Below are 26,475 nucleotides of genomic sequence, written 5' to 3' on the forward strand. Positions count from 1 at the left end.
CCACCACGTCCAGCCCCCACATTGCTTCTGGCCTCCGTGGTAGACCTCCCAGACGGGGCGATCGGGCAGAGGCGCTCCCCACATCCCAGACGGGGCGGCCGGGCAGAGGCGCTCCTCACTTCCCAGACGGGGCGGCCAGGCAGAGACGCTCCTCACTTCTTCCCAGATGGGGCGGCCGGGCAGAGGTGCTCCTCACTTCTTCCCAGACGGGGCAGCCAGGCAGAGGTGCTCATTTCTTCCCAGACGGGGCGGCCGGGCAGAGGCACTCCTCACTTCCCAGACGGGGCGACTGGGTAAACGTGTTGCTCATTTCTTCCCAGACGGGGCGACCGGGCAGAGACGCTCCTCACTTCTTCCCAGACGGGGCGGCCGGGCAGAGGCGCTCCTAACTTCTTCCCAGACGGGGCGGCCGGGCAGAGGCGCTCCTCACTTCCCAGACGATGGGTGGCCGGGCAGAGGCGCTCCTCACTTCCCAGACGATGGGTGGCCGGGCAGAGGCGCTCCTCACTTCCCAGACGGGGCGACCGGGCAGAGATGCTCCTCACTTCTTCCCAGACGGGGTGGCCGGGCAGAGGCGCTTCTAACTTCTTCCCAGACGGGGTGGCCGGGCAGAGGCGCTCCTCACTTCCCAGACGATGGGTGGCCGGGCAGAGGCGCTCCTCACTTCCCAGACGATGGGTGGCCGGGCAGAGGTGCTCCTCACTTCCCAGACGGGGCGGCCGGGCAGAGGCGCTCCTCACTTCTTCCCAGACGATGGGTGGCGGGGCAGAGGCGCTCCTCACTTCCCAGACGGGGCGGCCGGGCAGAGGCGCTCCTCACTTCTTCCCGGACGGGGCGGCCGGGCAGAGGCGCTCCTCACTTCTTCCCGGACGGGGCGGCCGGGCAGAGGCGCTCCTCACTTCTTCCCGGACGGGGTGGCCGGGCAGAGGCGCTCCTCACTTCTTCCCGGACGGGGCGGCCGGGCAGAGGCGCTCCTCACTTCCCAGACGATGGGCGGCCGGGCAGAGGCGCTCCTCACTTCCCAGACGATGGGCGGCCGGGCAGAGGCGCTCCTCACTTCCCAGACGATGGGTGGCCGGGCAGAGGCGCTCCTCACTTCCCAGACGGGGCGGCCGGGCAGAGGCGCTCCTCACTTCCCAGACGATGGGTGGCCGGGCAGAGGTGCTCCTCACTTCCCAGACGGGGCGGCCGGGCAGAGGCGCTCCTCACTTCTTCCCAGACGGGGCGGCCGGGCAGAGGCGCTCCTCACTTCCCAGACGATGGGCGGCCGGGCAGAGGCGCTCCTCACTTCCCAGACGATGGGTGGCCGGGCAGAGGCGCTCCTCACTTCCCAGACGGGGCGGCCGGGCAGAGGCGCTCCTCACTTCCCAGACGATGGGTGGCCGGGCAGAGGTGCTCCTCACTTCCCAGACGGGGCGGCCGGGCAGAGGCGCTCCTCACTTCTTCCCAGACGGGGCGGCCGGGCAGAGGCGCTCCTCACTTCCCAGACGATGGGTGGCGGGGCAGAGGCGCTCCTCACTTCCCAGACGGGGCGGCCTGGCAGAGGCGCTCCTCACTTCTTCCCGGACGGGGCGGCCAGGCAGAGGCGCTCCTCACTTCTTCCCGGACGGGGCGGCCGGGCAGAGGCGCTCCTCACTTCTTCCCGGACGGGGCGGCCGGGCAGAGGCGCTCCTCACTTCTTCCCGGACGGGGCGGCCGGGCAGAGGCGCTCCTCACTTCCCAGACGATGGGCGGCCGGGCAGAGGCGCTCCTCACTTCCCAGATGGGGAGGCCGGGCAGAGGGGCGGCCGAGCAGAGACGCTCCCCACCTCCCAGACGGGGCGGCGGCTGGGCAGGGGCTGCAATCCCAGCACCCTGGTAGGCCAAGGCAGGCGGCTGGGAGGCGGAGGCTGCCGCGAGCCAAGACCACGCCACCGCACTCCAGCCCGGGCAACACGGAGCACCGAGTGAGCGAGACTCCGTCTGCAGTCCCGGCACCTCGGGAGGCCGAGGCGGGCAGAGCACTCGGGAGGCCGAGGGGGTCAGGAGCTGGAGACCAGCGTGGCCAACATGGCGAAACCGCGCCTGCAGCCAAAGGAGAAAAAGCAGGCAGCGGTGGTGGCGCGCGCCGGCAGTCCCAGCCAGTCCGTGGTGCGGGGCAGCAGCGAGCCGAGTAGATTGCAGCCTGGGCCACAGAGGGAAAAGAGAGAGAGAGAGAGACCATACTCCACATCCTTAACTTTACACTCTCCCTTTTCAGTAAGCACAAAGCCTCAGAAGACCTGGAATAAGATTCTGCCGTCTCTGTGATCCCACGATGTCAGCCCTTGCCCCAGCAATGCTGAATTTTCTTCTACTTGGTCATCAAAAAAAGAGTGTAATAGAAGCGAGGGGAGCTGCTCCTCTATCTTCTTCCTGAAGAAGAACCTCCTCTCCTTCCCCTTCCTCATGAATGTGCTTTAGTGCCTCAGAAAGTTGAGGACCGCAGCATCCCCTCCACTCCAGAGTTGGGTGGTATGGATTTTCAACTGGCTAACCCTTGGCCTCCACAATTGAAATTTTTTCAGACCCCCATTTTTCATGCTGGAAATGGGATTGCTGGACTTGGCAGCTTTCTTTCCCCTCGTCTTTGACCAGGAACTGGACTCTTAATTTCCTCAGGACAGACTAGATGGCACATTGTCCCCACCTTAGTTCTTTCTCTCTGATCCCTGGAAGAATACTCCTGTAATCTCTGTAAAGGTTTTTGGGGGATAAGGGTGTTTAACCACCCCCCAGCTTTCTTCTTCTTTTTTTTTTCCTGAGAAAAGGAAAAAGCACACAGCACACTATTTCAAGTCATTTTCAGATCAGAACTCCAGAAGTGTTGACAACATGCCTATTCGTAGGGTTCCCTCAGAAGAGCCATGGTGTTTGTGAAGAGAAGAGTAGTGATTGCTCTGCCAGAAGCAGCTCCTCTTTAAACTCCTCCTCTCTTGATGAATTTCTTAAGGCTGAAAGAATGAAGAGAGTGGGACATGGGGTAATCTTTATCCCTTTTGTTAAAACAGGAGGCAGCCATGGGCTGGGAGATCATAGTCCTTCCTAGGCAGAATCCTGTTCACTGCCAGGCTATAATAATTATTACTATTTTGCAATTTGAAATATATTCTGGTTGTTTTTCTAAATGTGACGACTTACCAAATGAATTTTAGATCATTCTCCAAAGGAGATTTTTTTGCTCTTCTCATCTTTTCCAACAGTGTTCTCCTGTTTGTGGAGCTAAGGTAGAGGGGACACCTCTGTCTGTTTAACAGGCAGTCCATATCTATGAGGCCAGCAAATATTTTCTTAAACTCATGGGGAGACAGCAGATTCTTGCCTTGGTGAGGTCATTGCTGTGCCATATGTCCTACCCCCCTGTCTTCATGCAGGGAAGTTGGAAATGGGGGCTACATATGCCCTCTCCTCCCCGTCTACAAGAGTTGTGGTTTTCCATCTGATTCTTCCACTCTTGTCAGGAGAAGAAGGGGGCCTGGTATCTCAGGCAGATTGTTGAATTCCTGTTCTATCCCTTCTCTATCCCACCCTGCCTTGATAATATGTTAGCCCGTACCCCAAATAACTGTCTATATTAGACACCCCCAGCCAGTTTCTGGCTGCCTGTCTTTGCTGCCATGTTTTTTACAAGAAGGAAAGAATTCTTGCTATTTTTTTTCATAATTTACTATTTATGATGTATTTAAGTGTTTTATTAAGGACAGAGTTCTGTTAGGGGTGGGAGGGAATATTTGAGGGAGGGCTGGGTCTTAGGGAAAGGAATGGGGAATCAACATTTTTATTAAGTGTTACTATTTGCCTCTACTTTGTATTGTTCAGAAATGGCAAATACAATATAAAAGTGATATATGGTTTTAATGTAATAAACTTTAATCAGTTATTTAGACGTCTTATTTTTTCTGATTCTTTTTCATATACCATCTGCTCACCCTCCTACTCCACCACCCAGGCTGTTTTGTTCATGTTGCCCGAAGCAAAGGCTGCATACTTTCCAGCTTGCAACACTCCAGCTTCACTCTTAAGGCTTTATGTCCTTATATTCTCTTCCTCAGTAACCCATTATCTTCACAAGGAAAAGCAGTGAATGAATATGAGGGGAATTACTGTAGGTCTCTTGCCTAGGTTGCAACCCAATTTAACAAGGATTTGAGATTCAAAACTCACTTTTTCAGGTTTAAGAGGAAAGCAGAGGGACAGTGGGAAAAGTAAGTTTGAGGTTAGCTGGCCCTAGTGATTCCCTCCCTTTAATTCCCTTGACCTGGCCCTAGGGTGTCACTCTTAGGAGATCATAGAGATCGCTTTCTTTAGCTGTTTTCTTCTGTGAGGTTGAGCTAAGGCTCCTTTACTTTGATAGGAAACTAGACAAAAAAGTAGGAGCGAGCCAGGCGCGGTGGCTCACACCTGTAATCCCAGCACTTTGGGAGGTGGAGGCAGGTGGATCACCTGAGGTCAGGAGTTCGAGACCAGCCCGGCCAACATGGCAAAACCCTGTTTATTGAAAATGAAAATTAGCAGGGGATGGTGGCATGCGCCTGTAGTCCCAGCTACTTTGGAGGTCAAGGCCAGAGAATTGCTTGAACCCGGGAAGCAGAGGTTGCAGTGAGCGAAGATCGCGCCAGTGCACTCCAGCCTAGGCGACAGAGTGAGACTCTGTCTCAAAAAAAAAAAAAAAAGTAGGGGCGGTGAGGCTCATTCTGAGGCCTGAAGATAGGGAAACTTTGGAGAGAAGCAGGTAAGCAAACACAGCTGCTTTTCATACCACTATTCCCTATCTTATTAAGGGCACTCTGCAAATATTTATAGAGCAGATAATGAGCAATGCATGGAGTAGCTGGAGATCAAAGAAATAATTGTCCTTCAAAAGTTTCTAGTTTCCAGGAGGAACACAAATACACAAAAACAATATATGTGAGACAGCTTACTTAAGCGCTCTGAAGGTGGCACAGAACATAAAAGGGGGAAAAATTAGCAGTTATGTGCGATAAAGTTGTTAGAGAATGTTTCACTTCAGCACGAGGACCTAGATGCATAAGAATGGTCTGTTTTTGAGAACAAAGAAGAGATCATGGTGAGAATATTGGAATAGGTATAGTTAGAGGCAATATTGGGAACCCTGAAATATTTTTTGCCCCAATAGGATGTGATACAAAATAATTGAGAGACTAACAAAGTTCCATCAGAATTAATAGAGGATTGGCCGAGTCCAGCGGCTCACACCTGTAATCCCAGTACTTTGGGAGGCCAAGACGGGTGGATCACTTGAGGCCGGGAGTTCAAGAGCAGCCTGGCCAACAATGCGAAACCACATCTCTACTAAAAATACAAAAATTAGGCCAGGTGCGGTGGTTCACGCTTGTAATCACAGCACTTTGGGATGACGAGGCGAGCAGATCATCTGAGGTTGGGAGTTGGACCAACATGGAGAACCAACACGACCAACATGGAGAAAACCCGTCTCTACTAAAAATACAAAAAATTAGCTGGGCATGGTGGATGCACGCCTGTAATCTCAGCTACTTGGGATGCTGAGGCAAGACAATCACTTGAACCTGAGAGGCAGAAGTTGCGGTAAGCCAAGATCGAGCCATTGCACTCCAGCCTGGGCAACAAGAGCGAAACTCCTTTAAAAAAAAAAAGCCGGGCATGGTGGCAGGTGCCTGTAATCCCAGCTACTTGGGAGGCTGAGACAGGAGAATCGCTTGAACCCAGGAGGCAGAGGTTGCAGTGAGCCGAGATTGCACCATTCATTGCACTCCACCCTGGCAACAGAGTGACACTCCATCTCAAAAAAAAAAAAAAAAAAAAGCAAGTACTTGGATTGGAAGAGGAATGGGGGATTCTCAAAGTTTCTTTTCTTTATATTTTTCTTTTCTTTTCTTTTGAGACAGATTTCACCATGTTGGCCAGGCTGGTCTCAAACTCCTGGCCTCACGTGATCAGCTCACCTCGGCCTCCCAAAGTGCTGGGATTACAGCCGTGAGCCACCGCACTCAGCCCAGATTCTCAAAGTTTTGAATTTGATTTTCCCACAGCCCTGAAGGGGTGGCCTGCCCCTCCACACCTGTGGGTGCTTCTCGTTAGGTGGGACGAAAGACTTGAGAAAAGGAATAAGATACAGAGACAAAATGTAGAGAAGGAAAAGCGGGGCCCAGGGGACCGGTGCTGTGCTTACAGAGGACCCACACCGGCCCCGGCCTCTGAGTTCCCTTAGTATTTATTGATAATTATCTTTACCATCAAAAAGATAAGGGAGTGACTGGACAATATGCGAACATCTCCATAAACCTTTTAGCAGTATTGCTCCAGCAAGCCCCACCTTATTCCTAAATGCGGCTATCTCCTTACTCAGTAAACAAAGCACACAAAGGGTTTTACCTGGAGATGTTCCATCGCCCAGGGACCGGCAGAAGACAAATGTTTTTCTTTTTCTCTAGATTTAAGAGAATGGTGATGACCTTTAACCATAAGCAGCCTTCAGGCACTTGTTTAACAAAGCACATTCTGCACCGCCCAAAATCCTTTTAACCTTAAGTCACCACAGCACATGTCTCTTGCAAGGACAACGTTGGGGGTAGGGTCACAGATTAACAGCATCTCAAATACAGAACTAAATGGAGTCTCTTATGTCTACTTCCTTCTATATAGACACAGTAACAGGCTGATCTCTCTTTCTTTTCCCCACACAGCCCCAACCAGTCCTCCTTTTGTCTGGATAAGGAGAAAACTTTTTTCCCTAATAAGAATTGGAGGTTAACATGTTTTAGGCATAAATGTTCTGCATCCCTGACCTTGTCACTCAAGAGTGTACTCACAACTACTGAGTGGGTGGTGTAGATAATCCTTTTACGATTAGAGGGTCCCTCTAGCGGTGAGCAGCGACTAGTGCTTATTCTCTAGCTATATGCTCTAATTTATATTCAGATACAAGTAGGGCCTATTAGTGTAAAACTTCTAACTAAAAGAGAAATTAAAATCATAGGATAATAAAGTTGGAAATCGTCATCTGGTCTGATATTTTACTCCTAAGCATGCCAATCTCAGCTATTCTGAAAAGTATTCAGAGATGAAGTCTCACTCATTCTTTTTTTTTTTTTTTTTTTTTGAGACGGAGTCTTGCTCTGTCCCCCAGACTGGAGTGCAGTGGCGCAATCTCGGCTCACTGCAAGCTCCGCCTCCCGGGTTCACGCCATTCTCCTGCCTCAGCCTCCCGAGTAGCTGGGACTACAGGCGTCCGCCACCACGCCCGGCTAATTTTTTTTTTTTGTATTTTTAGTAGAGACAGGGTTTCACCGTGTTAGCCAGGATGGTCTCGATCTTCTGACCTTGTGATCCGCCCGCCTCGGCCTCCCAAAGTGCTGGGATTACAAGCTTGAGCCACCGCGCCCAGCCAGTCTTACTCATTCTTTATTAGTTTTGTTTTTCTTTTTTTGAGACGGAGTTTCACTCTTGTTGCCCAGGCTGGAGTACAATAGCACGATCTCGGCTCACTGCAACCTTTTCCTCCCGGATTCAAGTGATTCTCCTGCCTCAGCCTCCAGAGTAGCTTGGACTATAGGCACCTGCCGCAATGCCCGGCTAATTTTTGTATTTTTAGTAGGATGGGATTTCACCATGTTGGCCAAGATGTTCTCGATCTCCTGAACTTGTGATCCGTCCACCTCGGCCTCCCAAAGTGCTGGGATTGCCCAGCCTTGGTTTTGTTTTTTAGTCTTGCTCTGTCACCCGGAGCAATCCCAGCTCACTGCAGCCTTGACTTTCTGGGCTCGGGCGACTTTCCTACCTCAATCTCTCAAGTAGCTGGGACTACAGGTTCGCACCATCACAATCAGCTAATTTTTGTATTTTTTTTGTAGCGACAGGGGTATCCAGGCTGGTCTTGAACTCCCAACCTCAAGTGATCTGCCCACCTCGGCCTCTCAAAGTGCTGGGATTACAGGTGTGAGCCACCGTGCCCAGCTGGCCTTTTTTTCATTATGGAAATTTCTAAACCAAAAATAGAGTAGTATGGTGAACCACTATGTACACATAACCCAGCTTCATAATTATCAACATAAATAAGACCAGTGTGACCAGGTGCAGTGGCTCAAGCCTGTAATCCCAGTTTTCAGAGGCTGAGATGGGAGGCCAGGAGTTTGAGGTTGCAGTGAGCTATGTATGATTGCACCACTGCTGCACTCCAGCCCAGTGAGACTTTGTCTCTTTTGTTTTATTTTGAGACCCTGTCTCAAAAAACAAAACAATTTGTTTCTTCCAAAGGATTAAGTTAAGTCCCAAACTTCATAGTTTTTTATCTATGAATACAACATATAACTCTTAATAAAGACTACTTTTATAATGGTGATAACTTTAACACTATTATCATGCCTAAAAAAAATTGCTTAATATCAAATATCCGGCTGATGTGATGGCTCACGTCTGTAATCCCAACACTTTGAGACTTTTTTTTTTTTTTCAGAGATGGGGTCTGGCTGTGTTGCCCATGCTGGTCTCGAACTCATGTGCTCAAGCCATCCTCCCACATCAAAAAATTAAAAACAAATTAGCTGGGCTTGGTGGCATGCACCTATAGCCCCAGCTACTCAGGAGGCTGAGGCAAGAGGATCGCTTGAACCCAGGAGGTGGAAATTGCAGTGAGCCGAGATCAAGCCACTGCACTCCAATCTGGGCGACAGAGCGACACCCTGTCTCAATAAAATTTTGTAGAGATGGAGTCTGGCTGTGTTGTCCAGGCTGGTCTCAAACTCCTAGCCTGAGTCGATCCTCCTGCCTGGGCCTCCCAAAACGCTGGGATTATAAAACCTAAGCCACTGCATCAGGCCTTGAATGTAATTTTTGATTAACCAAAATGGTTTAGTGGTTTGTTCTTTGGCAGATTAGTTAATATAATTGAGTTGTCAAATCTTTTCTGGGCTCTGTACTGGGCTTAGGGAATTGTAAAGATTAAGACACATTGCCGGCCGGGTGTGGTGGCTCACGCCTGTAATCTCAGCACTTTGGGAAGCAGAGGCGGGTGGATCATCTGAGTTCAGGAGATCGAGACCAGCCTGGCCAACATGGTGAAACCTCGTCTCTACTAAAAATACAAAATTAGCCGGGTATGGTGGCATGGCCCTGTAGTCCCAGCTACCTGGGAGGCTAAGGCAGGAGAATCCCTGGAACCCAGGAGGTGGAGGTTGCAGTGAGCCTAGATCTAGCCACTGAACTATATAGCCTGGGTGACAGAGCGAGATGACTCCGTCTCAAAAAAAAAAAAAAAAAAAAAAGGCACGTTGCCTATCCTTAGTTAAATGGGGGAGGAGATAAATAAACAAATAAATTCAATTCAAGGGTATAAGGGCTTGTTGAATTAAAATTCTACAGGGAACTGAGGGCTGTAGAAAGTCGTTAGCGATCCCGACACTTTTTTATTTTTTCTATTTTTGAGACGGAGTCTCACTCTGTCCCCCAGGCTGGAGTGCAGTGGCGCGATCTCGGCTCACTGCAATCTCTGCCTCCCGGGTTCAAGTAATTCCCCTGCCTCAGCCTCCCGAGTAGCTGCGATTACAGGCGTGCGCCATCATGCCCGGCTAATTTTTTGTATTTTTAGTAGAGATAGGGTTTCACCATGGTGGCCAGGCTGGTCTCGAATTCCTGACCTCGTGATCCGCCCGCCTTGGCCTCCCAAAGTGCTGGGATAACAGGCGTGAGCCGCCGCGCTCGGCCGATCCCGACACTTTTTTAAAATGACGAAGCTGGAATCGACACAGCACTTTCAAATGTTCCTCCATAGCTCCCCTGGGATCCGGCCAGCGGGAAACCCCAACTGAGAACTGCAATGGTAGGGAAAGTGGAGGCTAGATTGTTTTTTGTGTTACCGCGATTCCCTCCAACTACCCGCAAGACGCCCATTTGTTTGGCGGCGCCTACAACTCCCAGAACGCAACGTGGGGGACGGAGGCGGAAGCAGCTGGCTAGCCGAGGTCTGTGATTGGTGAAGAGCGGTGGGCCAATTGGAGAAGTTGTTGTTAAGCCGTGCCGGAGACCAGGTCGGGAGGGAGGAAGGTGGCAAGATGGTGTTGGAAAGCACTATGGTGTGGTGAGGAGCTACCTCGGGGCAGGAGGGGCAGAGCTGGGTCCTGGGCGCGTGTTGCGCCAAGGCAGGGAGGGTCTGGGGTGGGGGCCGGGGGCTCATGGGCGAGAGGCGGCCCTGGGCCCGGAGGTAAGGAGCCCGCTGGACTCCCTGAGTCATCCCGGGGCCCTGGAGTGGCGGATAGTCCCGGGTTACCCCTGTTACCCCCAGGGGGACGGTCATTGGGTGGTCATTCCTGCTGCCTTTCTCTGTTCTAGCGCCGTCTTCACTAGAGCAGCCCGGGTCTGTCTTTAGCCACAGTTCTGCTTTTCGGACTTATCGTAGTAGTTTTCTGCCCTCGTTTCTTCGCAAAATAACGTCTATTAGGAAAATAGATTACTAATCCCTTCCTCTCCCCATTCCCTCGTCTCTAACTTCATTTCCTTTCCCTGTATCATCTTCAAAGGTACCATTTACAGATTGCTTTTTATGTATCAGTCATTTTGTTTATCTCACTTAAACCTCACAACCACACCTTAAGGTAAATTATCTCTCCATTTTACGGTTCAGGATACCGAGTCTCAGCGATTTTAAGTGATTTGTCCAAAATCATACAGCTAGTTAAGTGGTAGAGTCAAGATTTAAACTCAGGGCTGTCTGACACAAAGGCTTTATCCGGTGAGGTAGCTCTCTTCGTCAGTCTCAGGCTTGGGCTGAGTGCCTATTACGAGTCACATTAGAAGAGGAGGACATAAATTTTTGCAGGGTTTCAAGAGTTCCTTCTAAGTGTAATCATTGAATGTAATACAGAATAGTTGACGAACACAAATCACCAATTGGGTGAAACAGACACCTATGAGATTTCTTTTTTTTATTTTCTGGGGGGAGCATAGCGTTGCCAGATAACATACAGGATGCCCAGTGAAATTTGAATTTCAGATAAACCATGAATAATTTTTTTTTGAGACAGTCTCGCTCTGTCTCCCGGACTGGAGTGCAGTGGCCCAATCCGGCTCACTGCAGCCTCCGCCTCCCTGGTTCAAGTGATTCTCAATGAACTAATTTACACTTGCACCAACGGTATAACAGTGTTCTCTTTTCTCGCAACCTTGCCAGCATCTGTTGTTTTTTGACTTTTTAGTAATAGCTATTCTGAGTGGTATTAGGTGGTACCTCATTGTGGTTTTGATTTATTTGCATTTCTCTAATGATCAGTGATATTGAGGTTTTTTTCATATGCTTGTTGGCCATATGTATGTCGTCTTTTGAAAAGTTTCTGGCTGGGGCGGTGGCTCAGGCCTGTAATCCCAGCACTTTGGAAGGCCGAAGTGGGTGTATCACCTGAGGTCAGGAGTTCTTGACCAGCCTGGCCAACATGGTGAAACCCCATCTCTATTAAAAATACAAAAATTAGCCAGGCGTGGTGGTGGACGCCTGTAGTCCCAGCTACTCCGGAGGCTGAGGTAGGAGAATCGTTTGAACCCGGGAGGAGGAGGTTGCAGTGAGCCGAGGTGGTGCCACTGCACTCTAGCCTGGGCGACAGAGTGAGACTCCCTCTCAAAAAAAAAAAATAATAATAATAAAATATATAAATAAAAATAAAGTGGCTGATGTCTGTTCATGTCCTTTGCCTACTTTTCTTTTTTTTTCTCTTTGAGAAGGAGTTTTGCTCTTTTTGCCCAGGTTGGAGTACAGTGGCGCCATCTCAGCTCACTGCAACCTCCGACTCCCTGGTTCAAGTGATTATCCTGCCTCAGTCTCCTGAGTAACTAGGATTACAGGTGCCCACCACCACGCCCAGCTTTTTTGTATTTTTGGTGGAGACGGGGTTTCATCATGTTGGCCAGGCTGGTCTCAAACTCCTGAGCTCAGGTGATCCACCCATCTCAGCCTCCCAAAGTGCAGGGATTACAGGCGTTGAGCCACCATGCCCGGCTCCTTTGCCCACTTTTTTTTTTTCCGCTCTTATTGCCCAGGCTGGAGCGCAGTGGCACAATCTCAGCTCACCACAACCTTCGGCTCACTGCAACCTCCGCCTCCTGTGTTCAAGCGATTCTCCTGCCTCAGTCTCTTTAGTAGCTGGGATTACAGGCATGTGCCACCACGCCCAGCTAATTTTGTGTTTTTAGTAGAGACCGGGTTTCTCCATGTTGGTCAGGCTGGTCTCGAACTCCCAACCTCAGGTGATCCGCCCACCTCGGCCTTCCAAAGTGCTGGCATTATAGGCGTGAGCCACTGTGCCTGGCCCGTCTTCCAGGATTTTTATAGTTTTGGGTTTTACATTGTCTCTAATCCATCTTCAGTTAATTTTTGTGTATGGTGTAAGGAAGGGGTCTTCTGCATATGGCTAGCCAGTATCCCCAGTTATTGAATAGGGACTCTTTCCTCACTGCTTGTTTTGTCAGCTTTGTCAAAGAGCAGATGGTCACAGGTGTGTGGCCTTATTTCTAGACTCTCTATTCTGTCCCATTGGTCTCTGTGCCTGTTTTTGTACCAGTGCCATGCGGTTTTGGTTATTGTAGCCCTAAGTAATAGTTTGAAGTTGGGTAAAGTTGCCCCCAGCTTTGTTCTTTTAGCTTAGGATTGCCTTGGCTTTTCTGGCTCTTTGTTGGTTCCATATGAATTTTCAAATCGTTTTTTCTAGTTCTTTGAAGAATGTCCTTGGTAGTTTGATAGGAGTAGCATTGAATCTGTAAATTGCTTTGGGAAGAATGGCCAATTTTAATTAATTAATTTATTTATTTATGAGACAGAGTCTTGCTCTGTCTCCCAGGCTGGAGGGCAGTGGTGTGATCTCGGCTCATTGCAGCCTCCGCCTCTCAGGTTCAAGTGATTATTGTGCCTCAGCCTTCAAGTAGTTGGGATTCCAGGCACCCGCCACCATACCTGGCTTTTTTTTTTTTTTTTTTTTTTTGTACTTTTACTGAAGATGGGGTTTGGCCATGTGGCCAGGCTGGTCTTGAACTCCCAGCCTCAAGTGATCTGCCCACCTCAGCCTCCCAAAGTGGTAGAATTACAGGTGTGAGCCACGATGCCCAGCAGTATGGCCATTTTAATGATATTGATTCTTCCTATTCATGAGCATGGGATGTTTTTCCACTTGTTTGTATCTTCTTTGATTTATTTGAGCAGTATTTTGTAATTCTCATTGTAGAGCTCTTTCATCTCCCTGGTTAGTTGTATTCCTAGGTTTGTGTTGTTTTTTTTTTTGAGACGGAGTCTTGCTCTTGTCACACAGGCTGGAGTGCAATGGCACCATCTTGGCTCACTGCAGCCTCCACCTCCCGGGTTCAAGCGATTCTCCTGTCTCAGCCTCCCAAGTAACTGGGATTACAGGTGCATGCCACCACGCCTGGGTAAATTTTTTCTGTATTTTTAGTAGAGATGAGGTTTCATCATATTGGTCAGGCTGGTCTCGAACACCTGACCTCAGGTGATCTGCCGGCCTCAGCCTCCCAAAGTGCTGAGATTACAGGCATGAGCCACCACGCCCAGCCAAGGTATTTTATTCTTTTTGTGGCAGTATGCACATAGTTCTTGGCACCATGTAGTGCATCATGGGGAACTTGCTATTGATGTGACTGCCTTGCACATGTGCCATTGTACTACCCTTTTCGAGTGTTTTTTTTTGGGGGGGGAGGGGATACAGGGTCTCATTCTGTCACCCAAGCTGGAGTGCAGTGGTGTGATCTTGGCTCACTGCAGCCTCGACCTCCCGGGCTCAAGTGATCCTCCTGCCTCAGCCTCCTGAATAGCTGGGACTACAGGCACATACCACCATGCCCAGCTATTTTTTGTATTTTTTGTAGAGATGGGGTTTGTCATATTGATTAGGCTGGTCTCGAACTCTTGGGCTCAAGAGAGCCTCCCTTCTTGGCCTCCCTAAGTGCTGGGATTACAGGCATGAACCATCACACCCAGCCTGTATTCTCTTTTAAAATAAAGGTTTTGGTGGTAATCCTAGCTACTTAGGAGGCTGAGGCAGGAGAAGGGGTTAAGCCCAGGAGTTTGAAATTACAGTGAGCTATGATTTCACCACTGGCCTCCAGCCTGGGTGACAGAGCAAGATCCTGTCTCAAAAAAATATGTGAAATGGCCAGGTGTGGTGGCTCACACCTGTAATCCCAGCACTTTGAGAGGCAGAGGTGGGCGGATCATCGGAGGTCAGGAGCTCAAGACCAACCTGGCCAACATGGTGAAACCCCGTCTCTACTAAAAATACAAAAATTAGCCGACATAGTGGTGCACGCCTGTGGTCCCAGCTACCCGGGAGGCTGAAGTGGGAAAATCTATTGAGCCTAGGAGGTTGAGGCTACAGTGAGCAGTGACTGTGCTTGAACCTGTGCCTGAATACTACCCTAGGCGGGTTGAGTATTCCCTATCTGAAATGGCTAGGACCAGAAGTGTTTCAGATTTTGGATTTTTGTCAGATTTTGGAATATTTACATTATACTTAACCAGCAGAGTATCCCTAATCTGGAAGTCTGAAGTGCTCCAGTGATAATTTCCTTTGAACATCATGTCAGCACTCAAAAACTTTCTGATTTGGGGCATTTCGGATCTCAAGAGTTTCTGATTAAGTGTACTCAACCTGTATTCCCTTTTCTATTAATACTTGTTTTCCAGTACCTTCTTAATTACCTCTCTTTACCATTTTTGGTTTATTGCCAAACAAAGCATACTAAAGAAAAAAAATTGCCCCAAGCTCATATTTTGCTTGCCAATAGAAATGAGATGTCTTGGCTAGGTGCCATGGCTCACACCTGTAATCCCAGCACTTTGAGAGGCCAAGGCAGGAGGACTGCATGAGTCTAGGAGTTTGTGATTAGCCTGGGCAACAAAGTGAGACTCCATCTCTATAAAATAAAAAATAAATAAAAAATGTGTTTTTTTTGGTAGAGACTGGGTCTCCCTGTGTTGCCCAGGCTGTTCTCCAACTCCTGGGCTCAAGCGATTCTCCCTTCTCGGCCTCCCAAAGTGCTGGGATTACAGACGTGAGCCACCATGCCCAGCCTAAAAAATAGATAAAATTTTAAAAAGAAGAAATGAGGGCCAAGTGTGGTGGCTCATGCCTGTAATCCCAGCACTTTGGTAGGTTGAGGTGGGTGGATCACCTGAGGTTGGGAGTTTGAGACCAACCTGATCAACATGGAGAAACCCCGTCTCTACTAAAACTACAAAATTAGCCGGGTATGGTGGCGCATGCCTGTTATCCCAGCTACTTAGGAGGCTGAGAGAGGAGAATTGCTTGAACCTGGGAGGTGGAGGTTGTGGTGAGCCGAGATCGAGCCATTGCACTCCAGCCTGGGCAACTAGAGCGAAACTCTGTCTCAAAAAAAAAAAAAAAAAAAAGAAAGAAATGAGGTATCTCATCTAAGGCACTGTTTCCGTCCGTTAGCACAGGTAGAACCTTAACTATTAGAGCTCTCAGGGACCTCAGAGGTCATCAAGAATTGATCCTTACAGGAGCTTATATAACTGCATCACTTACCTGCCTTCTTTTGGTCTTTGGGAAACTCGAGATTATATTTCACATTAGCTGGATACTTTTAGATCATGAAAAGTTGCAAGGATCTAAGAGGTGAGACTTCAGATCCACAAAACCTCATTTTTACCGTTCAGTTCAGCTGTCGAAGCTGTTAAGCATTTAATGAGATGATTGCATTGTACTTTTCTGCACTCAGTGCTGCCAAGTGTGTGTTATTTTATAGACCTCTTTTTTTTTGAGGCAGTGGCACCATCTTGGCTCAATGCAGCCTCCACCTCTGGGGTTCAAGTGATTCTCCTGCCTCAGCCACCCGAGTAGCTGGGATTACAGGTGCCTGCCACCACCCCCGGCTAACTTTTATATTTTTTAGTAGAGACGGGATTTCACCATGTTTGCCAGGCTGGTCTCAAACTCCTGAGCTCAAGTGATCTGCCCGCCTCGGCTCCCCAAAGTGTTGGGATTACAGGTGTGAGCCACCATGCCTGGCCCTATTTTATAGATTTTTTTTTTTTTTTTTTTTGATGGAGTCTCACTCTGTCGCCCAGGCTGGAGTGCAGTGGTGTGATCTCGACTCACTGCAACCTTGGCCTCCCGGGTTCAAGCAATTCTCCTGCCTCAGCCTCCTGAGTAGCTGGGACTACAAGTGTGCACCACCATGCCTGGCTAATTATTGTATTTTTAGTAGAGACGGGGTTTCACGATGTTAGCCAACACTGGTCTCTAACTCCTGACTTCAGGTGATACATCTGCCTCCACCTCCCAAAGTGCTGGGATTGCAGGCATAAGCCACTGTGCCCAGCCTATTTTATAGATTTTATTTTTATTTTTTTTTCGAGACAAAGTTTTGCTCTTGTTGCCCAGGCTGAAGTACAATGGCGTGATCACCACAACCTCCACCTCCTGGGTTCAGGCAATTCTCCTGCCTCAGCCTCCCGAGTAGCTGGGATTACAGGCATGTGCCACCACGCCCAGCTAATTTTCTACTTTTAGTAGAGATGGGGTTTCTCCATGTTGGTCAGGCTGGTCTTGAACTCCTGACCTCAGGTGATCCATCTGCCTTGGCCTCCCAAAGTGCTGGGATTACAGACGTGAGCCACCGCGCCCAGCTATAGATATTTTTAAGTTACCTTCTTCATTTCCTATATTTGGATTACTGCCATTTAATGGCAGACTTAGAGTATTTATCCATGACAAAGCTTAGTAGCACTTAAGTGCTGCTTATAAGAAGGTGCTGTGGTTCATCAGTAGATCACCGCCTTTGGTGCTCATCAGAATCATTTTGTAAGGATTAAAAATCTTTTCAGCTGGGCACCAGGTGGCTCACACCTGTTCTCCCAGCACTTGGGGAGGTGGAGGCAGGAGGATCTCTTGAGCTCAGAAGTTCAAGACCAACTTGGGCAACATAGCTAGACCCCTGTCTCTACAAAAAAAATTTAAAAGGTAGCTACGTGGTGGCTCACATCTATAGTCCCAGCTACTTGGGAGGCTGAGGTGAGAGGATCACTTGAGCCCAGGAGGTGGAAGCTGCAGTGAGCCATTAGTGCACCACTCTACTCCAGCCTGAGTGACAGAGCAAGACCCTGTCTCAAAAAAAAAAAAAAAAAAATTCCTCATTGGTTATTCTGAGTCAATAAATGTGGGCTAAGGCTTGATCATCTGTATATTTAAAAAAGAAAAAAAGCTACAGGTAACTCTATGAAGACTGAGAGCTTCTGCTATAGGGGGCCTCTGGAACTGGAGAGAAGGTTTTGGAAAACTTCTACATTTCTTCTCTCTTGTCCTTCAACTCTAATCTGACAGTGTGGACAACAGTGAATATATGCGGAATGGAGACTTCTTACCCACCCGGCTGCAGGCCCAGCAGGATGCTGTCAACATAGTTTGTCATTCAAAGACCCGCAGCAACCCTGAGAACAACGTGGGCCTTATCACACTGGCTAAGTATGGGGGACAGAGGAGGAGGGGACTCAGTAGGTGGGTGGTTGTTACATGCTACTCTTCTTTAGATTCCATGAGGCTGCTTTTGCCCATCACTTTCCTAGACTGCCTTCTGCACTATTTAGTGTAAATGTTAATAGCAACTTTTTTTTGTATTAACCTGAATTTAATACAGTATGGAAGCTAAATCTCCTGGGGTGAAATTTCTGTATCTTTTTATTGTTTGTTGGGCAGGGCTAGGGTAGGGGGTGAAATTTCATAATATATTTTAAAGTCAGTGAAAAGTGATTTTGGGCTGGGCACAGTGGCTCACGCCTGTAATCCCAAGAGTTTGAGACCAGCCTGGGCAACAGGGCAAAACCCCGTCTCTACTAAAAATACAAAAATTAGCCAGGCATGGTGGTGGGTACCTGTAATACCAGCTACTCAGGAGGCTGAGGCAGGAGAATCGCTTGAACCCGGGAGGCAGAGGTTGCAGTGAGCCAAGATCACACCACTGCACACCAGCTTGGGTGACAGAATGCGACTCCATCTCAAAAAAAGAAAGAAAAAAGTAATTTTTGGATCAGAGCCCCTGGGCATATATCACTCATCCTTTTACCCTAAAAGTGTTTTGTTTTAGGAACTGATAATTCTTAAATGAGTAGCCTCCCACTCCAGTGTACATAGTGTTATCTGGGAAAATGGGTCTGGAGGTGGAGAAGACAGGAGAGATACAAATTAGCATCGTTATTTTGGTGGATTCTTAGGGCCCTGTGAGCCTTTAAAAGGAGTTAGGGGAAAACATTTGGAATAGAGGGCAGGTTTCTTTTTTTTTTTTTTTGAGGCGGAGTCTCGCTCTGTCGCCCAGGCTGGAGTGCAGTGGTGTGATCTCGGCTCACTGCAAGCTCCACCTCCTGGGTTCATGCCATTCTCCTGCCTCAGCCTCCCGAGTAGCTGGGACTACAGGCGCCTGCCACCATGCCCAGCTAATTTTTTTGTATTTTTTTAATAGAGACGGGGTTTCACCGTGTTAGCCAGTATGGTCTCGATATCCTGACCTCATGATCCACCCGCCTCGGCCTCCCAAAGTGCTGGGATTACAGGCGTGAGCCACCGCGCCTGGCTGAGGGCAGGTTTCTTACAAAGCCAACCACTTAATTATTTCTGTGCTTGGTTTCCATTAAATACTAGATGTTTGATTAAGAAGAATAGAGGCCAAGCACAGTGGCTCACGCCTGTAATCCCTGCATTCTGGGAGGCCAAGGCAGATGGATCACTTGAGGTCAGGATTTCGAGACCAGCCTGACCAACATGGCAAAACCCCGTCTCTACTAAAAATACAAAAATTAGCTGGGCGTGGTGGTGCACATCTGTAATCCCAGCTACTCAGGAGGCTGATGCACGAGAATTGCTTGAACCCGGGAGGCAGAGGTTGCAGTGAGCTGAGATTCGCCACTGCACGCCAGCCTGGGTGACAGAGCGAGACTCTGTCTCAAAAAATAAAAAAAGAATAGAGATTACAGTTAGAATAGAAATAATGGTTATTATCCAGGTCTCTAAAGAAAAAGTCAGACACAGGCCAGGTGCGGTGGCTCACGCCTGTAATCCCAACACTTTGGAAGGCCAAGGTGGGTGGATCACGAGGTCAGGAGATCGAGACCATCCTGGCTAACACAGTGAAACCCCGTCTCTACTAAAAAAAATACAAAAAATTAGCCGTGTGTGGTAGTGGGTGCCTGTAGTCCCAGCTACTTGGGAGGCTGAGGCAGGAGAATGGCGTGAACCCAGGAGGCGGAGCTTGCAATGACCCGAGATTGCGCTACTGCACTGCAGCCTGGGCGACAGAGCGAGACTCCGTCTAAAAAAATAAATAAATAAAAGTCAGACACAGTTTAGAGGTACTTGTGCTGACCTGAACTCACTGAAATGCTTTTCCTACATCCCAGTGACTGTGAAGTGCTGACCACACTCACCCCAGACACTGGCCGTATCCTGTCCAAGCTACATACTGTCCAACCCAAGGGCAAGATCACCTTCTGCACAGGCATCCGCGTGGCCCATGTGAGTCCTACTGGGTTCCCTGGACCTTTCCTCCCTGCTCTGAGGTCCTGCCTCCATCATACTCATTTCTCCCGTGGAATCCTGAGCTAGGACCAGAGCAAGAGAAAGCTAACTTGGAGTAGAAAGGATATGGGGGATGAATTCCAGGGTAGTTGAGGGTTGTGAAGGGAAAAATCCCTAGAATTGGGAATTAAGGCTGGGTATGGTAGCTCATGCCTGTAATCCCATCACTTTGGGAGGCCAAGGGAGGAGGATTGCTGAAGGCCAGCAGTTCAAGACCAGCCTGGGCACATAGTGAGACCCTGTTTCTCTAAAAAAAAAAAAAAAAAGGCTGGGTGCGGTGGCTTACACCTGTAATCCCAGCACTTTGGGAGGCTAAGACGGGCGGATCACCTGAGGTCACGAGTTCGAAACCAGTCTGGCCAACGTGGTGAAACCCCATCTCTACTGAAAATATAAAAATTAGCCAGTACTAGGGAGGCTGAGGCAGGATAGTCACTGGAACCCGAGAGGTGGAGGTTGCAGTGAGCTGAGATTGCGCCACTGCACTCCAGACTGGGCGACAGAGTGAGACTCCATCTCAAAAAAAAAAAAAAAAAGAGAATTAACCTCCCTTCTTTATGCACAGAGAGTCATAGCAAAAAGGGAGGAGTTGGGGGTGTTAAATCTTGTGTGAGCGTGATGGTAGATGGTGTACTTCAGGTACAAAGAAACTGTAAGAAAATGGGAACCGAGTGACCGAGGAAAGAGCTGAGTGATTCCTCTGGTTGACTCTGAGAACTTCCTCTCCCTTTACAAGCTGGCTCTGAAGCACCGACAAGGCAAGAATCACAAGATGCGCATCATTGCCTTTGTGGGAAGCCCGGTGGAGGACAATGAGAAGGATGTGAGTCCAAGTGGCAGCTGGGGAATGTGGGGAGCCCGTGTTTGGGACTGAGGTCTTTCAGCCCTCAGGAGAACCTGGCAGAGGCATCAGGCTCATCACTTTGGGGAAAGGTGAATGTGGAGAATTCAGTGATTCTGTTGCAGGACCTTGGGGAGGTCAATAGATTTCTGTATGCTTTTATGCGGTGGGTCCTTCCCCCCTCGAGTATGGAACAGATTTCTTGATTTTTCTTCCCTTCCTCCCAGCTGGTGAAACTGGCTAAACGCCTCAAGAAGGAGAAAGTAAATGTTGATATTATCAATTTTGGGGAAGAGGTGAGTAGGGACTGATTGGAGGGCATTGACTTAATTTGGTTATAAACAGAATGGTCCTTAACCCTGAGGAGTGCGGGCACTGTGGCAGAGTAATGCAGAAATGGCAAAGAACAGGGAGCAAGGCCCGAAGGAGGGTGTCATGTATTTTTTCCTTCCCAGGAGGTGAACACAGAAAAGCTGACAGCCTTTGTAAACACGTTGAATGGCAAAGATGGAACCGGTTCTCATCTGGTGACAGTGCCTCCTGGGCCCAGTTTGGCTGATGCTCTCATCAGTTCTCCGATTTTGGCTGGTGAAGGTGGTGCCATGCTGGGTCTTGGTGCCAGTGACTTTGAATTTGGAGTAGATCCCAGTGCTGATCCTGAGCTGGCCTTGGTGAGCAAATGTTGACCCCAGGTAGAGTCCAAAGGTCCTTCTTTGTTCTCTTCTGGCACACACATCACAGAGCTTCTATCAGGCTGGACAGTCCTAGACACTCCCAGTCACTCATTTTCCAAGACCTCCTTTTGCCACCTCTTCCCTATAATTCTGTCTGATCTCTAGGGGCACCAGTGTCAGATGCTTTCTTGTTCACTTCTGATGAAAACCGAGGCTTCTCCCAAGTCCTTACTTTTTAATCCCATACCACTGCTTATCCCTCCAGCTTCTTCTCTGTGTGATAAACCAGAAGCTGTACCTTTATCTTCCTTTCCCACACCCCAACTGACTTCCCCAGCTCCCTGTAGGAGTGAGGGCAGGGGAGGCCTGATTATGCCCTGCCCTTCACCAGGCCCTTCGTGTATCTATGGAAGAGCAGCGGCAGCGGCAGGAGGAGGAGGCCCGGCGGGCAGCTGCAGCTTCTGCTGCTGAGGCCGGGATTGCTACGACTGGGACTGAAGGTGAAAGAGGTGGAATCTGAAGTCCTGGGACTGCAGGATGCTAAACATTGAAAGCTGGGTGTAGGCACTGCAGGGAGAGTGTGGAGGTCTGACAGGGTAGGAATATGTGGGAGGGCTGGGCTAGGAATGGCTTTGGAGGCTGGCCTGTGTGGATATGACACTAATTCTACCCTGCTCCTCTTTTCCTTTTCCCAGACTCAGATGATGCCCTGCTGAAGATGACCATCAGCCAGCAGGAGTTTGGCCGCACTGGGCTTCCTGACCTAAGCAGTATGACTGAGGAAGAGCAGATTGCTTATGCCATGCAGATGTCCCTGCAGGGAGCAGGTGAGCCAGAGCCTGGGTGGTGCCTAGGCAGAGGTTGGGGTGAGGAAGTGTAACTGAACAGACTGACTTATCTTCCTCAGAGTTTGGCCAGGCAGAATCAGCAGACATTGATGCCAGCTCAGCCATGGACACATCTGAGCCAGCCAAGGTGAGACCCAACCCTGCCCCCATCAGGTTTAAAGTCCTTGAATTTAGATCCTCATCCCCCTGGGGCTGGGAGCATTTCTACTATAGCTAAGTCCTTTGAGGAGCAGTTGGAAACACATGGATATGCATTTCTTTTTTTTTTTTTCTTTTTTTTTTTTTTTATTAATTTTTTTTGCATACAAAAACAATAAACATTTTCTAAAAATACATACAAACAAAAAGATGCGTATCAAACATATTAGGAAGGTTGCACATGGGAAGTCGGGGAATAGAAATGGGGGTGGGAGTTAAAATAAATGAGAGAGGGACTTTATATGGATCAGTGATAATAACTCAATCCTCTATTTGACAAAGAAGAGGGAGAAGGAAGAGGAAGAAAAAGAAAGTGGGATAAAGGATCAGAAAGGGAGGAAAATAGAAAAAATTAGAGTATGACTCCAGGGTAGACCTGTTTTGTTGTCATTGAGTTGGTTGGTTGGTTTGTCTGTTGTATTCTTCATGTTTCGCCAAGTTGGCCAGACTGGTCTCGAACTCCTAGCCCGAAGTGATCAACCCGCCTCGCCCCCCAGAGTACCGGGACCACAGGCGTGAGCCACCACGTCCAGCCCCCACATTGCTTCTGGCCTCCGTGGTAGACCTCCCAGACGGAGCGGCCAGGCAGAGGAGCTCCTCACTTCTACCCAGACACGGGGCGGCCGGGCAGAGGGGCTCCTCACTTCCCAGACGGGGCGGCCAGGCAGAGACGCTCCTCACTTCTTCCCAGACGATAGGTGGCCGGGCAGAGGCGCTCCTCACTTCCCAGACGATGGGTGGCCGGGCAGAGGCGCTCCTCACTTCTTCCCGGACGGGGCAGCCGGGCAGAGGCGCTCCTCACTTCTTCCCGGACGGGGCGGCCGGGCAGAGGCGCTCCTCACTTCTTCCCGGACGGGGCGGCCGGGCAGAGGCGCTCCTCACTTCTTCCCGACGGGGCGGCCGGGTAGAGGCGCTCCTCACTTCTTCCCGGACGGGGCGGCCGGGCAGAGGCGCTCCTCACTTCTTCCCGGACGGGGCGGCCGGGCAGAGGCGCTCCTCACTTCTTCCCGGACGGGGCGGCCGGGCAGAGGCGCTCCTCACTTCTTCCCGGACGGGGCGGCCGGGCAGAGGCGCTCCTCACTTCTTCCCGGACGGGGCGGCCGGGCAGAGGCGCTCCTCACTTCCCAGACGGTGGGTGGCCGGGCAGAGGCGCTCCTCACTTCCCAGACATTGGGTGGCCGGGCAGAGGCCCTCCTCACTTCTTCCCGGATGGGGCGGCCGGGCAGAGGCGCTCCTCACTTCTTCCCGGATGGGGCGCCCGGGCAGAGGCGCTCCTCATTTCTTCCCGGACGGGGCGGCCGGGCAGAGGCGCTCCTCACTTCCCAGACGGGGCGGCCGGGCAGAGGCGCTCCTCACTTCTTCCCGGACGGGGCGGCCGGGCAGAGGCGCTCCTCACTTCTTCCCGGACGGGGCGGCCGGGCAGAGGCGCTCCTCACTTCTTCCCGGACGGGGCGGCCGGGCAGAGGCGCTCCTCACTTCCCAGACGATGGGTGGCCGGGCAGAGGCGCTCCTCACTTCCCAGACGATGGGTGGCCGGGCAGAGGCGCTCCTCACTTCCCAGACGGGGTGGCCGGGCAGAGGCGCTCCTCACTTCCCAGACGGGGCGGCCGGGCAGAGGCGCTCCTCACCTCCCAGACGATGGGAGGCCGGGCAGAGGCGCTCCTCACTTCCCAGACGATGGGCGGCCGGGCAGAGGCGCTCCTCACTTCCCAGACGGTGGGTGGCCGGGCAGAGGCGCTCCTCACTTCCCAGACGGGGCGGCCGGGCAGAGGCGCTCCTCACTTCCCAGACGGTGGGTGGCCGGGCAGAGGCGCTCCTCACTTCCCACACGGTGGGTGGCCGGGCAGAGGTGCTCCTCACTTCCCAGACGGGGCGGCCGGGCAGAGGCGCTCCTCACTTCCCAGACGGTGGGTGGCCAGGCAGAGGCGCTCCTCACTTCCCAGACGATGGGTGGCCGGGCAGAGGCACTCCTCACTTCTTCCCGGATGGGGCGGCCGGGCAGAGGCACTCCTCACTTCTTCCCGGATGGGGCGCCTGGGCAGAGGCGCTCCTCATTTCTTCCCGGACGGGGCGGCCGGGCAGAGGCGCTCCTCACTTCTTCCCGGACGGGGCGGCCAGGCAGAGGCGCTCCTCACTTCTTCCCGGACGGGGCGGCCGGGCAGAGGCGCTCCTCACTTCCCAGACGGGGCGGCCGGGCAGAGGCGCTCCTCACTTCTTCCCGGACGGGGCGGCCGGGCAGAGGCGCTCCTCACTTCCCAGACGGGGCAGCCGGGCAGAGGCACTCCTCACTTCCCAGACGATGGGTGGCCGGGCAGAGGCGCTCCTCACTTCTTCCCGGATGGGGCGGCCGGGCAGAGGCGCTCCTTACTTCTTCCCGGATGGGGCGCCCGGGCAGAGGCGCTCCTCATTTGTTCCCGGACGGGGCGGCCGGGCAGAGGCGCTCCTCACTTCCCAGACAGGGCGGCCGGGCAGAGGCGCTCCTCACTTCTTCCCGGACGGGGGCGGCCAGGCAGAGGCGCTCCTCACTTCTTCCCGGACGGGGCAGCCGGGCAGAGGCGCTCCTCACTTCTTCCCGGACGGGGCGGCCGGGCAGAGGCGCTCCTCACTTCTTCCCGGACGGGGCGGCCGGGCAGAGGCGCTCCTCACCTCTTCCCGGATGGGGCGGCCGGGCAGAGGCGCTCCTCACCTCCCAGACGATGGGAGGCCGGGCAGAGGCGCTCCTCACTTCCCAGACGATGGGTGGCCGGGCAGAGGCGCTCCTCACTTCCCAGACGGGGTGGCCGGGCAGAGGCGCTCCTCACTTCCCAGACAGGGTGGCCGGGCAGAGGCGCTCCTCACTTCCCAGACGATGGGTGGCCGGGCAGAGGCGCTCCTCACTTCCCAGACGATGGGTGGCCGGGCAGAGGCGCTCCTCACTTCCCAGACGGGGTGGCCGGGCAGAGGCGCTCCTCACTTCCCAGACGGTGGGTGGCCGGGCAGAGGCGCTCCTCACCTCCCAGACGGTGGGTGGCCGGGCAGAGGCGCTCCTCACCTCCCAGACGGTGGGTGGCCGGGCAGAGGCGCTCCTCACCTCCCAGACGGTGGGTGGCCGGGCAGAGGCGCTCCTCACTTCCCAGACGGTGGGTGGCCGGGCAGAGGCGCTCCTCACTTCCCAGACGGTGGGTGGCCGGATATGCATTTCTTACACGTAAATCTTGCTAAGGTAGCAATGCTAATGGTCAGAGCTGGAGAAATGTCCTCTTGTTCTGTAATTTTCCTTCCTTGCTGGTGGGAGCAGCCTGGGCAGTTCTCTAGGATGTCTTCCCAGGAGGGAGAAAAGAGGGTCTGGGAAAAAGAAAAAGGAGAACTGGGTGTCTTGAGAGCAGGAAACCTCAATGTGATGGCATCTGTTTTTCTCCTCAGAGCTCAATTAACAGAGTTCTCAGCAGGCCCCTCCTCTATTTGGTTAGTAATAACTATTTGCATTCATGCTGTATAAAGGATTTTGCTGACTTGTCCTTTCCTTACCTCGGCCAGAGGTGCCCGGATCCCCACACAGTCAGAAGGCAGGGGGGCTCTGGCAGCGGCATGCTCCTGTCCTTAACACCTGCTTACTTCCTGCCGCTCCATACCCTCCCTTGAGCTCACACTGCCTGTTTGCAGGAGGAGGATGATTACGACGTGATGCAGGACCCCGAGTTCCTTCAGAGTGTCCTAGAGAACCTCCCAGGTGTGGATCCCAACAATGAAGCCATTCGAAATGCTATGGGCTCCCTGGCCTCCCAGGCCACAAAGGACGGCAAGAAGGACAAGAAGGAGGAAGACAAGAAGTGAGACTGGTGGGAAAGGGTAGCTGAGCCTGCTCAGGGGACTGCATGGGAAGCATGGAATGTAGGGTTCGATGTGTGTTATCTGTAACCATTACAGCCTAAATAAAGCTTGGCAACTTTTTTTCCTTTTTTGCTTCAAATATTGATGGTTTTGAGTGTGAGAGAGGGGAGGAGCCCCTGGCCTGAAGGAGAGCCTTCCTTGTTGAGTTCTCCTCTGTTTCCACCTGTCTGGGCCTCCTAACATGCTGGGATTACAGGCCCAGGAGCCATGTTTCCATTTCTAATGAGCGAAGACCTTATTTAAACCACCTTCTTGCCAATAACTTTTACTCTGCACTCACACAGCTGAACCCCAAGCATGGAATGGTGCTCAACCTTTTCAGTTTTTTCATGTGGACTTCTAAGGTTCAGCAAGTTTAGGTTATTTGGCCAAGGATATTTAGCTAATGAAGAGGCAGAACCAGGATCAAAATCCAAACTTGTCTCAGACCTGTCTCACCAGGAGTT

The 26,475-nt window shown here is 51.3% G+C and overlaps 2 protein-coding genes across 26 annotated transcripts in view; both read left to right on the forward strand.

Moving 5' to 3' along the window:
* PIP5K1A (phosphatidylinositol-4-phosphate 5-kinase type 1 alpha) overlaps positions 1 to 3,898 on the forward strand; it is a 57,030-nt gene extending 53,132 nt beyond the window's left edge. For all 22 annotated transcript variants that reach the window (XM_063626269.1, XM_063626271.1, XM_063626262.1 and 19 more), the window contains one exon: positions 2,240 to 3,898. In XM_063626269.1, coding sequence (XP_063482339.1) covers positions 2,240 to 2,242 — 3 coding nt within the window. In that variant the 3' untranslated portion in view covers positions 2,243 to 3,898. The remainder of the gene's footprint in view (positions 1 to 2,239) is intronic.
* A 6,103-nt stretch (positions 3,899 to 10,001) lies between these two features.
* Positions 10,002 to 26,089, forward strand: PSMD4 (proteasome 26S subunit ubiquitin receptor, non-ATPase 4). Of its 4 annotated transcripts, none has more exons than XM_063626358.1 (10): positions 10,002 to 10,093; positions 17,355 to 17,495; positions 19,421 to 19,535; positions 20,335 to 20,421; positions 20,667 to 20,735; positions 20,895 to 21,110; positions 21,505 to 21,613; positions 21,809 to 21,940; positions 22,021 to 22,088; positions 25,802 to 26,089. In XM_063626358.1, the coding sequence occupies exons 1-10, from the start codon at positions 10,068 to 10,070 to the stop codon at positions 25,970 to 25,972; spliced, it is 1,134 nt and encodes a 377-aa protein (XP_063482428.1). In that variant the 5' UTR covers positions 10,002 to 10,067; the 3' UTR covers positions 25,973 to 26,089. The 4 variants fall into 4 exon arrangements, with proteins under 4 accessions (XP_063482428.1, XP_063482427.1, XP_063482429.1 ...); XM_063626357.1 differs by having other exon boundaries at positions 10,008 to 10,093; positions 21,505 to 21,622; XM_063626359.1 differs by lacking the exon at positions 20,667 to 20,735 and having other exon boundaries at positions 10,008 to 10,093; positions 21,505 to 21,622.
* Positions 26,090 to 26,475: the final 386 nt, after the last annotated feature.

Source organism: Symphalangus syndactylus, chromosome 12 (genome assembly GCF_028878055.3).
Source record: "Symphalangus syndactylus isolate Jambi chromosome 12, NHGRI_mSymSyn1-v2.1_pri, whole genome shotgun sequence".
NCBI classification, from domain to species: Eukaryota; Metazoa; Chordata; class Mammalia; order Primates; family Hylobatidae; genus Symphalangus; species Symphalangus syndactylus.